The 14,645-nt window shown below is 35.9% G+C and overlaps 1 protein-coding gene across 2 annotated transcripts in view; it reads right to left on the bottom strand.

Moving 5' to 3' along the window:
- Positions 1-14,645, bottom strand: part of Vinc (vinculin) — a 137,281-nt gene that overhangs the window by 79,965 nt on the left and 42,671 nt on the right. For both annotated transcript variants that reach the window (XM_089096309.1, XM_089096310.1), the window contains exons 7-8: positions 8,386-8,691; positions 7,430-7,668 (exon numbers count right to left, since the gene is read on the bottom strand). In XM_089096309.1, coding sequence (XP_088952435.1) covers positions 7,430-7,668; positions 8,386-8,691 — 545 coding nt within the window. The remainder of the gene's footprint in view (positions 1-7,429; positions 7,669-8,385; positions 8,692-14,645) is intronic.

The raw sequence follows: 14,645 nt of genomic DNA, 5'->3' as shown, positions 1-14,645 counted from the left end.
TATTATAACAAAAACCCAGATTTGGAATTATTCAGGCTCAGGAAAGGAGGAAAATAAACTACTGGCTATTTAATAACAGCAGCATGTCAATTTGTTTCCCTGAGAGTCAGTTCTGCCATTCAGTGATTAATCTGGCCAGCCTTGGAAAACACTTCCAGAAGGGAGACTGGTAGCAGGCACAGACATGAATTTCATTGCAACTTTGTACAGGTGTTTTTGGGACCCCATAGCACAAGACTTCCACCACTTGAATGGACAAGTTTCTCTTGAAATTGTTGGCTCCCTATTGAAAGTTTGCAGAGCCATGATATATTTGGCTGCTGTTGAAGCATGTTCTGCATTAATTATAAGGACTTTATTGTGTGAACACCACAAACTGGCTTGATTCTGATAAGAATGCAATGGTACTTGTATCTTCTGATTGAGATTCAGCAGCCAGCAAGGCCAAATCTATCTTGCTTGCAAATTTTGCTCTCAGCTTGCAGAAGATTGTCAGGTGTATATATATATATGTATGTATATATATATATATGTATGTATGTGTGTGTATATATATATATGTATGTATGTATGTATGTATATATATATATATGTATAACCCGCTGTTAAATGATGTTTTTACTGGGAGATTTTAACGCCCATGTTGGTAGAAATAGGGATAGATGGTATCCTAGCTTAGGTAAATTTGATGTAGGAAAAGAAAACAGTAATGGATGCAGACTTTTGCAATTGTGTAAGTATAACAATCTAGCTATAACCTATATAATGTATGATCAAAAAATAGCTCATAAGTTAACTCGATATTTACATGACCGTAAGACAGCTAACCTTATGGATTATGTTATTGTAAACCGAAGACTGGCAGGATCAATACAAGATACTAAGGTATATAGGAGTGATGTGATGAAAAGAAGCAAAAATATTCCTTTTACAAAAACTGGCTCTTTAATTATATTCAAATAAATTTTCTAGTTTTCTTCCTCGCGTGTTTTCAATCAAGTCAAACGGATTCCGGAGGAAAACAAGAATTCGGCATTGTTATACATTTATTTATGTATATATATATATATGTATATGTGTGTATATGTATGTGTATGTGTATATATATATGTATGTGTGTGTGTGTATGTGTATGTGTGTATGTATATATGTATGTGTATGTATATATGTATATATATATACATTGGTATATATATATATATATATTGAACACATATATGTTCAATATATGTTCAATATATCTTTGTAAAAAAAAAGAAGAAAAAATAAGTCCGAATAGGTCTCAGACCTGGAAGGTCTGAGACCTGGAAGGTCAGACCTTATATATATATATATATATATATAATTTATATTCTTGTTAAAGTTTTATTTATTAAATTTGATGAGATATATATAAGTAGGCTAAATATGTCACTCAGTTATATATTTCTGTATATAACTTAGATAGGCCTAGTCAGTGAGTTACACATATTTATAAGTAGTAGGCTAAATATGTCACTGAGTTATATATTTCTGTATTTAACTTATATAGGCCTAGTCAGTGAGTTACACATATTTTAAGTAGTAGGCTAAATATGTCACTGAGTTATATATTTCTGTATATAACTTAGATAGGCCTAGTCAGTGAGTTACACATATTTATAAGTAGTAGGTTAAATATGTCACTGAGTTATATATTTCTGTATATAACTTATATGCCTAGTCATTGAGTTACACATATTTATAAGTAGTAGGCTAAATATGTCACTCAGTTATATATTTCTGTATATAACTTATATAGGCCTAGTAGTAGGCTAGTCAGTGAGTTACACATATTTTAAGTAGTAGGCTAAATATGTCACTCAGTTATATACTTATGTATATAACTTAGATAGGCCTAGTCAGTGAGTTACACATATTTATAAGTAGTAGGTTAAATATGTCACTGAGTTATATATTTCTGTATATAACTTAAATGCCTAGTCAGTGAGTTACACATATTTTAAGTAGTAGGCTAAATATGTCACTCAGTTATATATTTCTGTATATAACTTAGATAGACCTAATCAGAGTTACACATATTTATAAGTAGTAGGTTAAATATGTCACTGAGCTATATATATATGTATATAACTTATATGCCTAGTCATTGAGTTACACATATTTATAAGCAGTAGGCTAAATATGTAACTGATTTATATATTTCTGTATATAACTTATATAGGCCTAGTCAGTGAGTTACACATATTTATAAGTAGTAGGCTAAATATGTCACTCAGTTATATATTTCTGTATATAACTTAGATAAGCCTAGTCAGTGAGTTACACATATTTATAAGTAGTAGGCAAATTTTTAAAATGTTCTATGTTATTCGGCATTTAAATTAGGGATTACTTGAATGTTTGTTATTTATATTTTAAAGATGTGTACGAATTAGACTGTCAGTTTAATAAGTATGAAAATAAATTTTATGCAGAGTAAATCATAGTACCATCGTTGGCTGCATTATTCACTATATGCCTTTCAGTTAAGTATTTTTGTAAATAAATTGTGTAAGACTAGTCTGTGAGTTATGTATATTTATAAGTAATAGGTTAAATGTGTCACTGAGTTATTGCCTTTGCAAAACAAAAGTGATCCGTTTATCTGGCCTCCCCCAGGCCATTCAGTATGTCCCCAGGTGGCGATAGGGGAACGCCCTTCAGATAAGTAGGGTACCTCCATAGGAGGCATGGACCAAGGGGGAACCTTGTCCCTGGGGGTCCATAATAGAATCTGGAGCACCCTTGCCCGGGGTCATAAATACAGGCGGAAGTGGACGAAGGCCCCTAAAATGTACACTCAAAAGGGCCCACTGGTTTATCCACAAGTTCCATGAGTTGCAAACCTTCTCCCAACAATGCGTTAAATTACAAGGTGATGCAGAACACCATCGCGGGAGGATTCTCTATAGGAGGACAACTGCGGCAGGGCGTAAAATCCAGATCTATGGACAACGACCTCTTCAAAAGGCTGCCTCAACCTTTTCGGGGTACCTGCAAGACAGGGGACCTTGCGGTTAACTCTATTCCCACTTGAGGAGTGGCGCCCCTCGAGGAAATTATAGCCTAGTAAATGACACAGCATTTGCATGGGATTCTGACTAATGGACAATTCTTCTGGGATTGGTATGTTTTGATGGACGTCTTTGGGCTGAAAAATCTCTTCCTAGCTAATTTATCTATTATGGGTTGCCTCCCCATAGTAGCATAATATTTGTAGGCATGAATATATAATGAGTTGGAGGAAATAGGCTTGAGATTGTCTGTGCAGAATTTTGACTCTTGTTGATAGAAGAGCATCGCCAAGAGCTGAAAACTATGTTGTGACCAAGATGGGCCCAGGACTGCACAAAACCTCCATTCATGGAGGTCCCAGGGACTTCTTGCTGTCCGGTTCTAAGCCGGCTTAAGCACTTCGGTGTAGACTTGAGAAGATATGTGATCCCCGTCCTGCACTGGTATCCGGGATCACTGCTTTTCCTGAGGCGAAAAAAATTTCAATGATTTAAAGAACATGAAAATTGGAACTTGGAATGTTACAACGTTAAAAAATGACTACCATATCAACATTTTGACTTACAAATACAGACAATTTGAACTGGATTTATTAGGAATTTCAGAAACTCATATCCCAGGGGTAGGAAGCATGAAATTAGGTGATGTAGAATTTGTTTACTCAGGCAGGAAGGATGGGTTACATAGACAGGGAGTAGGGCTCATGATGAATAAGGAAGCTGCTAAGTCTTGTTTAGGCTGGGAAGGTATTAATAATAGAACACTAATTGCTCATTTTATGACTAGTAAGTTCAAGGTATCAGTTATAGTAGTATACGCCCTTGTAGAACCGACTGATGGAGATACTAGTGACTCAGATGAATTTTAATTAAAGTTACAGGAGCAAATAGACAAGGTCCCAGGTAGAAATATGATGTTATTGATGGGAGATTTTAACGCCCAGGTTGGTAGAAATAAGGATTGATGGTATCCCAGCTTAGGTAAATTTGGTGTAGGAAAAGAAAACAGTAATGGATACAGACTTTTGCAATTTTGTAGGTATAACAATCTAGCTATAACCAATACGGTGTTTGGTCATAAAATGGCTCATAAGCTAACATGGTATTCACGTGATGGTAGGATCAATAGAAGATACTAGGGTATATAGGAGTGCTGTTATTGATGTTAAAAGTAAAGATGACCATCTAGTAGTATCAAGGGTTAATTTAAAGCTGAAATATCGGAAGGGTAATTACCTCCCGGGAAGTTATGATGTTAGTAGACTCCAGGATGAGAATTTAAGAGAAACTTTCCAGGAACAGTTGAATACTAAACTTAAGAGTTTAAAATTTGATAATGTGGAAGATGTTTGGAATAATTTTAGAAAAATAATTTGTGAATGTGCTGAATGTTTATTAGTGAATAAATATAGAACTTAATATAATAATATTATTTAAAAAGCTTTAAGTTTAATAGAAATGAGAAAGGACTTGTACAATAATTATCTGAGTGATAGATCACATGAAAACAAAAGATATGTAAAGAAAGTGGAGAAAGCATTGAAATATGAACTAAGGAGGTGTGAAGTGGAGGCCATGGATAAAATTGCCGAGGATTTAGAAGATGCAGCTAAACGGCATAATAGTAAAATATTGTACTGGCATGTTAACAAATTGAGAAGTAGTAGTCAATCCGGACTTGTCCCAGTTAAAGATAGGAATGGGGTGGCAATTAGCGATAAGGCAAAAGCTAAAGCGAGATGGGCCGAACATTTTGAGAATTTGCTTAACCAAGATAGAGTTGCAGGAAAAAATATAGAGGAAAATGAAAAAGTTTGTGATACCTTGGATGTGAAGGAAGATTTGTTTTGTGAGGAGGAATTAGAAACAGTACTAAAAGGATTAAAGAATAATAAGGCTCCAGGTGCTGATAGGGTAGTAAATGAGTTTCTTAAATATGGTGGCTCTCAGGTTAGAAATAAGTTATTGAAGATTATGAATATGATTTTTGAAAAAGGGGAAGTACCTAACGATTTTAGGAAAACCTTAATTAAGCCACTTTATAAGAAAGGTGATAAAAGTGAGTGTGGTAATTATCGAGGCATTAGTCTGGTCTCTGTAGGTAGCAAATTGCTTAGTAATATGATACTTTTTAGACTGAGAGATGCCGTAGACAAAGTTTTAAGAGAAGAGCAGTGCGGTTTTAGAAAAGGTAGAGGATGTGTTGACCAAATTTTCACTCTTAGGTTAATAATTGAGAAGTGCCTAAGTTTTCAAACACCTTTGGTCCTCAGTTTTATAGATTATGAGCAAGCGTTCGATTCTGTTGATAGAGGAGCTTTAGTAAAGGTTTTATCCTTGTATGGTACACCAGACAAATACATTAAAGTGATTAGTGCTATGCACGAGAATAACACTGCTGCGGTTAAGGTAGGAAATGAGGTTAGCAGCTGGTTTTGTATTAAATCAGGAGTTAAGCAGGGTTGTGTTCTATCCCCCTTTATATGGATTATTCTGATGGACTTGGTCTTAAGGAGCACAGGAAAGGCAATGGGAGACCACGGAATCAAATGGAGAGGAAAAAGTCTCCTAGACTTGGATTATGCTGATGATTTAAGCATCCTAGATGAAAGTGTGAGCAAAATGAATGAAGTTTTAGAGGTTTTGCGAGTTCAGGGTGCTAGCATTGGTTTGAAAATTAATGTTCGGAAGACTAAGTCACTAAGGCTAGGAATAAGTGAAGATGAAAAGGTGATGTTGGGTAATGAAAACATTGATCAGGTGGGCAGTTCCACTAACCTTGGTAGTATTATTAGTAAAGATGGTGGGAGCAGTGAAGATGTTAAAAATAGAATAGCCAAGGCTCAGGGTGTTTTTTCACAGTTAAAAAAAGTCTGGAAGAATAGGAAGATAAGTCTGCAAACCAAGATTAGAATATTAGAAGCGACAGTGATGACAGTGATCAAATATGGCTCTGAAGCATGGACGCTCCGAAAAGTGGATGATGATTCGCTAGATGCTTTCCAGAGAAATTGCTTAAGGATTGTTCTGGGTACCCGGCTGACTGACCGTATTTCAAACAATAGGCTATACGAAAAATGTGGTTCAATACCGCTTTCTAGGTCTATAATGAGAGAAAGGTTGAGGTGGTTAGGGCATGTTGTGCGGATGAAGGATGACAGATTCCCGAAGATTGTTCTTTTCGGCCAACCGTCTAGGGTTAAACCGAACGCAGGCCGTCCTCGTCTGGGGTGGGAGGACGTCATAAAGAAAGATTTAAAGGAAATGGGAACTTCGTGGGTGGGTGTAAAAAGGGAGGCTTTGAATAGATTGGGGTGGAGGAGGAGCGTGCGTAGCTGTATTGGCCTCAGGCGGCTTGGTGCTGCGATGAGTTGTTAGTAGTTAGTAGTGACTACAAATCCAATGAGCCCTTGGAAAGTTTATACGATCACCCTTTCTATATATACCTTATATACCCGCAGGGTATAACTTAAAACCGTTGCTCTGAGGGCTCTGGGGGGGCGGGGGGATTATCATTCTCAAAGACCTAATTTCCGGACCTTTCAGTTCCGTTAAACAAAATGACTATCTCAAAATTTTGATTAGATGTGTTTGGGGAAATGGGCGTGGAAGGGGCGTTAGTTGTCCTCCCATCACTTTTGACTATTAAAAAGAACACAAGCCCTTTCAATTCCAATCAAATGAGCCCTTTTAGAAGTTTCTACGACAACACCTTCGATACGAAATGCCTTGGTCTAAAAAAAAAAAAAAAAAAAAAAAAATTGTGTTTACATCGCTCTTTACTTAGGCAGCGCTACTGCGTTGCCTATGAAAATTTACCTAAAAGAGTATGTCCTTTACGAAAAAAAAAATGCGTGAAAAATACTCTTATTTTTTAAACATCCTAAATCAGATACTATTGCAGCCTCGGTAAATTGCTTTAACAGTTAAAATATCAACCTAATCCTCAACCACTCTCCCTACTAGCGCTCCTTGAATCCTCTGCTTTAACTCATCTAATTTCTGCGACAGTCAGAAAAGTATAAATTGGGAACATCAAAAACTACGTTCTTTTACGTAAAAATTAAAGTAAATTGCACTTGTTTATAATGAGCGTATTCTCATATTACGCTGAAGTGATGATGTTGACGTTGAGGGGGGGGGGAGATTTCTTAAGCCCAAGTGAGTGATCATTCGGATCAATTTGTCAACACTTGGATGAACATATTTGGGATTACGACAGAGATCACCGAGAGAAAGAGAAAGAAACAGACCGAGAGGAACAGAAAGTGAAAGAGAAAGAGAAAATGAAAGAGAGAAAGAGGGAGATAGAAAAAGAAAGAGAGAAAGAAAGAAAGAGAGAGGAAGAAAGAAAAACAGAGAGAGAAAGAGAGAGATGGTAGGTGTCAAAATACCTGGCAACAGCCTGAGCTTGAGGTTGGTGTCCCTGTCCACTACGACAGAGATCACCGAGTTGACGAGACAATGAGTCGACCTGATTGCAAAGAGATATAATCTCTGTTCTGTTTTCTCCAGCCAGACCTTCAGCAACCCGCTTTCCTTCAGCAACTATTAGTCCAATTGCTTGTTGCCCAAGACCAGCATTGTCCATTGTAGGATTTGTAAGCCATTTCCTTGCTTGCTCTAGGCGACCCTGTCAAAAACATAATATTTATAAAAATATATAAAAGCCAGCCCAGCAGAGCAGTCACGAAGAAACAATATCTTTAAAAACCAACAAAGAGAAAAATCTCAAAAAAAAAACACAAATAAACGAGACTGTGGCCAGTGGAAAGAAAAGACAAATGCAAAACAACGCGGATATTTCGCCTGTATCCAAATAAGGCGTCTTCAGCACGAAAGAAACACAAGAAGAACAGGATAAAAAAAAAGAAGATAAAACTAAAAACCAATAAAACCACCACCAAAAAAAAAAATGTACAATTGGCGCAAACTGATCCCAGTAGGGAAAAGATGCTATTATTATAGAGTTACTTCAGTGAGGACACCAGAGTAACTGAGGAAAAATAAAAAAAACTGTAAAATACTTTAACTATTCTGTTGCAAAATAATCCTTTTGTTAGCTATTACTGCAGCAAATCGTTTTGGTCTTGCAGGTAAAATAGCCCCCTGGTGATTACTTAAAATCTTAACTCCCTTATTGACTGTTGATTCACTCTTTAGAAGATTATCATAAATTGGGTCAATATTTAAATTACCTATGTCCCTATTTATCGAAAGGTTAGCAAACATATGTTTTTTTATTACTATGGCTTCTCTCGCCAATTGTGTGTAACCCTTATCATTTGAAAAGTCACCAACTCGACACAAAGTTGTCCTATTGCTTCTCCCAAATCTCCAACTAACTTACTTGAACAGTATGAGCAGGTTGCGACGCTCCAGATCTTTCAGCTCTTTGAACAGACGAGTTGACCAATTTAGACAATTCTACTAGTTTGCCCTTAATACTTCTAGCCAATCCTTCTGCTTGCGGTGTCGTACCCTTTCCATCAGCACGCAGTTCTCCAAGGGCATCAGTTAGAGATGAAATTTCGGAGACATGCTTAGAAATCATCTCAGCGTCTTCTGGCAGAGCACGTTCTGCAACCCGATTTGACATCTCAAGGATATTCCTCAGAGATTTTTCGCCGACACCACCTCGTAAGGCATTAGAGTCCTGAAAATACAAATTATTGTTTTGAAAATGACCATAGTAATCAAATACATACATGAGAGAATAGACTATAACAGATTGAATATATGGGAAATGTTCAAACAAAGAGGTGAATTTCGGAAGTTCGCGGAGTTTGCAACTCTAGTCGTTATTTTTTTTTGCCGTGGTACAATTTTTTATTTTTTTTGGTGTGCGACCGGCCCCCAACATATAATGAGCGTTTTGCTTAGCGACTGTTTACGACATAACGAATGTTGTGTTTTGCATTTTAGTTCATATTTTACGATTTTTTTTTCAATTTAATAACGCGGTTTATTCAAGAAAATACACAACAAAATACATAAAGAAAACCTTAAAACAAAGCAATACAACAAAAAAATTAACCCTCCGTAAGCTTCCACTTGTTTGGAGTAAGTCCTTAAACATAGGAATAAAATTTAAAAAAAAGAAGAAAAGAAAAGAAAATCCGCATTTGCACCACTCCTGGTCGCAACAACCCTTCCAAACAACAACAAAATTTACCTACCAAGACACAACTTTTTGCATAAGGCAAAAATTAAGCAAATTATTTGCATTAAATGCTTCTTTTTTACCTTTTTTCTCGGGAACTTGAGAGCGAAAGAAATTCAATTTAACAATTCTTAAGAAATCATACAACTGGAGACAAACTGTTTTAAGATCTCTACGGAAATAACACACATTTGCCGACTTTAAATAGCTTTGTCGACTTTTTGCTTTCGAAAAATACATCAAATAATGTGTATCAAAATTTACATCACAGATAAAATTAAGTGCTTCACTGCCTTTGAAATGTGGACTCGTTTATTTGGCGAGTCTACATTAAGGCAGAGAAAATAGCGACAAGTCTTGCAAAAAAAAGATTTCCCTATTGTCCTTCGTGCTTTTGTTGTTTGTTAAGGCAGAGTAATGTTTATAATTGTACAAGAACTTCAAAGACAGTTAAGAAGGTATTAGTGATAATGCCTGATTGTCCTAGCACATCAACCACGAAATCATTGAGTTAGTTGAATTAAAATGAAAACATTGAGGCTCTAAGACCCCAACCCTGAGTATATTCCTACCCACAAAAAGGGTTAGAATAGTCAGTCTATGCTGCCTGTTTTATTTCGCTGATTATGTTTATTATTCTTGACATTGCTTTCACAAAGAAACTTCTAAAGTCTCTGAGGATATCAAACAGGTCGTGGTAACGAATTGTAAGTAAGGAGCGACCCGGCTAAATAGTAACCGAAACTCTAAAAAACGGAAGTTTGATACCAATAAACACATCAAAAGAATCAAATTTTTATGCTGATTTCAAATATATAATTTTCATCAATTTTAGTGTCAAAAGTTACGCGCCTGAGAAAATTTGCTCATTTTCAAAAAAAGTGGGGAAACCCCCCTAAAATTAATAGAATCTAATGAAAATCACACCATCACATTCAGCATATCAGAAAACCCTATTGTAGAGAGTTCAAGCTCCTATCTGCAAAAACGTGGAATTTTCTATTTTTCGCCAGAAGAAAGATCAGGATGCGTGTTTATTTGGTTTTTTTCGTTGTTGTTTTTTTTCCAAGGGTGATCGTATCGACCCAGTGTTCCTAGAACATCGCAAGAGGGCTCATTCGAACGGAAATTAAGAGTTATAGTGCCCTTTTTTAGCGACCAAAAATGGAGGGCAATTATGCCCCCTCCCACGCTCATTTTTTCCTAAGGTCACCCGATCAAAATCTTGAGACAGCCATTTTGTTCAGAATGGCCGAAAAATACAATAACTATGACTTTGAGGATTACTTAATCCCCCACAATCTCCGAAGAAGGTCTGCAAGTTATGAAATTTGCCCAATGTTTACTTATAGTATTGGATATTGGGAAGTCTATATAAGGGTTCTGGTATTTGGGGGGGACAGGAGGTTACGTAGGAGGATCTTTCCATGGAGGAAGATTTCATGGGGGAAGGGATGTTGCTATGAAGGGGGGTGCCAGATTTCCCAGCATTATTTAAAAAACAATCAGAAATTAAATAAATAAAAAAAAAATTCAACTGAAAGCAAGGAGCAACATCAAAGCTTAAAACGAACAGAAATTATTACGTATATGATTGGGGTCGCCCCCTAGTCATTACCTCACTCTTTACGCTAAAGTTTTTTTGTACTTTCATCAGAGCTATTTATTCTAATTAACGGCCTTTGTGCTTAAAGGGTCATTCCTAAAGAATTGAAACAAAATTTGAACTTTAGCGTAAAGAGCAAGGTATATATTAGGGAGCAAACCCCCTAATATACGTAAGAAAAATATACGAATATAGAAGTTCGTTATGGAAGCTAATTCGTAAGTTAGGTCAGATTAAAGTTAGGTTAGATCAAAATTTCGAGAAAGCCATTTAGCCAAAAAAAAATAAAATTAATACGTAAGTCTCACTTTAAGTATTCATGCACGGTGAGTCTAAGTCAAAGCAGCATTACTTCAAAAACGTTAAGCATTTAAATAAAAAAAAAAGTTTTTTTACTGAAAGTAAGGAGAGACATTAAAACTTGAAACGAACAGAAATTATTTCGTATGTGAAAGGGGTTGTCCCCTCTTTAACGCCTCGCTCTTTACGCTAAAGCTTTTTATTGTTCATAAAATAAAGTTATGAGACAGAGTAGAACTTTAGCGTAAAGAGCGAGGTTTTGAGGAGGGGACAGCCTCTTTCATATACGGAATGATTTCTGTTCGTTTTAAGTTTTAATGTCGCTTCTTACTTTCAGTTTAAAAAAAACTTTTTTTTTATTTAATAAGTATATAGATTGCATCCTGTGACGTAATGCTTTGGACCTTTCAGTCATCAAGCGTGTGGCAGCCAAGTTGTTCTTTCGAAAGCACTCAACTTGGCAAAAGCACCATCAGATGAGCATCGATCAGGATCTATAAAATAACTTCAATGGTGATTCCCAGATCTGCTCAAAAGAGTCATAGATGGTGACAAAACATGGCTATCTCAATATTATAATCAGAACTAAAGCACAAAAAAATTGACCAGAAGAAAAGACCACACCGCTAGAAGAGCGGTGTGGTCTTTTCGAAGGAAAAGACCGTCAGAGGGAAAAGCGGTCAGAAGGAAAAGACCACACCGCTATGGTCTTTCGCTGTGGTGTTTTCGAAGGAAAAGACCGTCAGAAGGAAAAGCGGTCAGAAGGAAAAGACCATATTCGCTACAATACCAAAGAAGTGCTTCGAAGATCGGAAAAGGCGATGGCACAAGTGTATTCTATCCCAGGGGATTAAATGGGAAAATAGATATTAAATAACAAATCAATATTTTTCATGGAAAACAAAACACCTTTTAATTTGAACAAACCTCATACATCAAATATTGTAAAAATGTATAAAATAAAGAGTAGCTTAAATCATTAAGGTTAGTTAAGCTAAGCCCCAGGGCCGTATCTAGGTGAGGGCACAAAAACGTAACAGAAATGCATTAAAACAAATTTACTATGCGTTGTATCGGTTTTTTTCTGTACCCCCCCCCCCCTCCCCGAACAAAAATCCTGGCTATGGCCTTGCTAAGCCCATAAAAATTGAGGATAGGAGAGTGGGTCAATTGGGTATATTTTACAGGACTCGACTGTGTCTTTTCTAACACCAAAGGGTATTAGTACTAGTTTTAACGATCTAATCGTATATGTTAACGATCAGTACGAAGGATCGCCATCACAGTTGTTTTAACATTCCCGTCCAATAGAAATCAATATAATATCTGCTCCCCCTCCCACATTCTATTTTTATACAGCTTTAGAGATAGTATGTACAAAGAAAAGACAAGGGCTTGTAAATTCAATTTCGTCTCCTCTCTCAAGAGAAATCGGTACCAATCTAATAAATACTAGTTCTAAGGTTCAAATACGAGATTCTAGTGATAAATATTAGTTTTAGATATCGCCATTGCAAACCAAAATACTTTATTTGTTCTTTTTCTTTCCTCATGTTTTAATTTCATACCCCCTGTAGAAAGCATATACAGCCAAACAGCGAGAGAAGGAGGTTTAAATGAAGATTTCGTAATTTCTAGCGACATGTGTTTTCGGTAATCAATACTAATCTAATTCACAAATTCAAACTTAAAAAATCGCCGATAATCCTTTAGTCATAAAAGAAGAATTCGAGCGCGGAACAAGACAATTTTTTACTGAGAAAAAGTGAGAATTGGCTTTCAACGTAAACTCGATAGCACTACAACATACATTCTCCTTATTTTCACATATTTCCCTCCTTCGAACCAAACTTCATTTCCTCTTCATCTGGAATATTTTTTCCAGATTTTTCTACCTTTATCTCTAAACATCTGTTTCTGAAAATCTCTGACTGTCTCCACCCTATCAACATATCTCACGGAAAATAACTATACCCACTTTGCTCTCTTTCGCAAAATAATTTTTTTCTTATTTTATTGCAGAAAATTACCTCTAAACTTCTCTATACCTTCTCTATACCTATTTTAAACTTCTCTATACCTATTTTATAATACCTATTTTATGCAGTAATATCACATGAAACCGCCCTACTCGTCTTACTTGGTTTTACAAATCAAAATCAGTTCTTGCAGCAAATTAAAGAGCAATATAGCACTATATGACAGATTATTTCTGGCGCAACCTTAGTTTCAAAGTCATTCTCGGCAGGATCAACTAAATAACAATTACTTCAATGCAAACGAAGAAATAAATAAATAAAAAATGGGTCCAATTTCTCCACAACAATGAAACAGAGAAAAGGAAAAAAGACCAATAATCTCAATCACAAACAGGACAACCATCACCAGTGGAGAAAATATTGTAAAAAAAAAATAATAAAAAAATAAACTAATATATAAATATGTAAAAATATAAACTAATATTTAAAGTTTCAGATACAATCGGTCCGAGTGAATCATTACCTACGGTTCAAACCACCAACTGTTGGACAAAACACGCTGATATTAGCATGACAAATTGTATCCCTCGAAGTCTTCAATCTCACAGTATTTCATTCATTTAGGACAGCAAGGAAATTTTGACACCATAAAACTCTAAAACTTACCCCTAAGACTTTGACAAAATGCGCTGATCTTACCATGACAAATTGTACCCCTCGAACTCTTTGAGCTCATGCTATTTCATTCATTTAGGACAGCAAGGAAATTTTTGACACCCCTACAACTACGTGTATTTTTTTTTTTTTTTTTTTTTTTAAGTAGGCAAAGAAAAATTTTAAATGTAAAAAATTTATTTGCACAATTAATATAACAAAAATTTTGATTTCAGTTCCGAAAGATTTAACATCCTTAATAATATCCCACACCTTTATGGGATGTTTGAAATAAACACCTTCAGCGTTTATTCAATCTCTTTGTTGTGGGAATTGTGTGATCTGGTAGCATCATTATTTCAGTTCTGTTGTATCTGTGTCGGCCCTGTTATGGGGTTTTCACAAAACTTTTCCGCCCTTTTATTTGATCTCTCCTTGTATTTGGCATGCACGTAATCCGCACACTGCACGTAATCTTTCCTTGAACACTGGAAGGCTGAACTTTCACCAAGGATGTATCCAGGGGGGGGGTGTTCGGGTTTTTGAACCTCCCCCCCTTCCCCGAAATGTTTGTCTTACTCGTAAAAACGTAACAAAAAAGGACATAAACAAATTTTGTATGCCTTTTTTTTAGGTTTTTTGTGTAAACCTCCCCAAAAATTTTTTTTTTAGTAAAACCCCCTCTGAAAAAAAATCCAGGGTACGACTTGAATTTCACATCCTCTTTCGTTTAGACATAGACTGTTATCAGATTCATGTTTTAAACAGCATTCAATAAGGAAATTGCACGAGAATATGGGTCTTTCAACAACAATACTGTCTTGAACAGGTCTAGAACAGGAAGCATCAGGCTGCGACTTTTTGAATGAAGATCTTCAAATGTTATACCAGGTTTTTCCGTCGCGTTT

The sequence above is a fragment of the Artemia sp. Qi Xiang Cuo genome, chromosome 11 (genome assembly GCF_049724085.1).
Source record: "Artemia sp. Qi Xiang Cuo chromosome 11, ASM4972408v1, whole genome shotgun sequence".
NCBI lineage: Eukaryota > Metazoa > Arthropoda > Branchiopoda > Anostraca > Artemiidae > Artemia > Artemia sp. Qi Xiang Cuo.
This window is presented reverse-complemented; position numbering and strand designations above follow the sequence as displayed.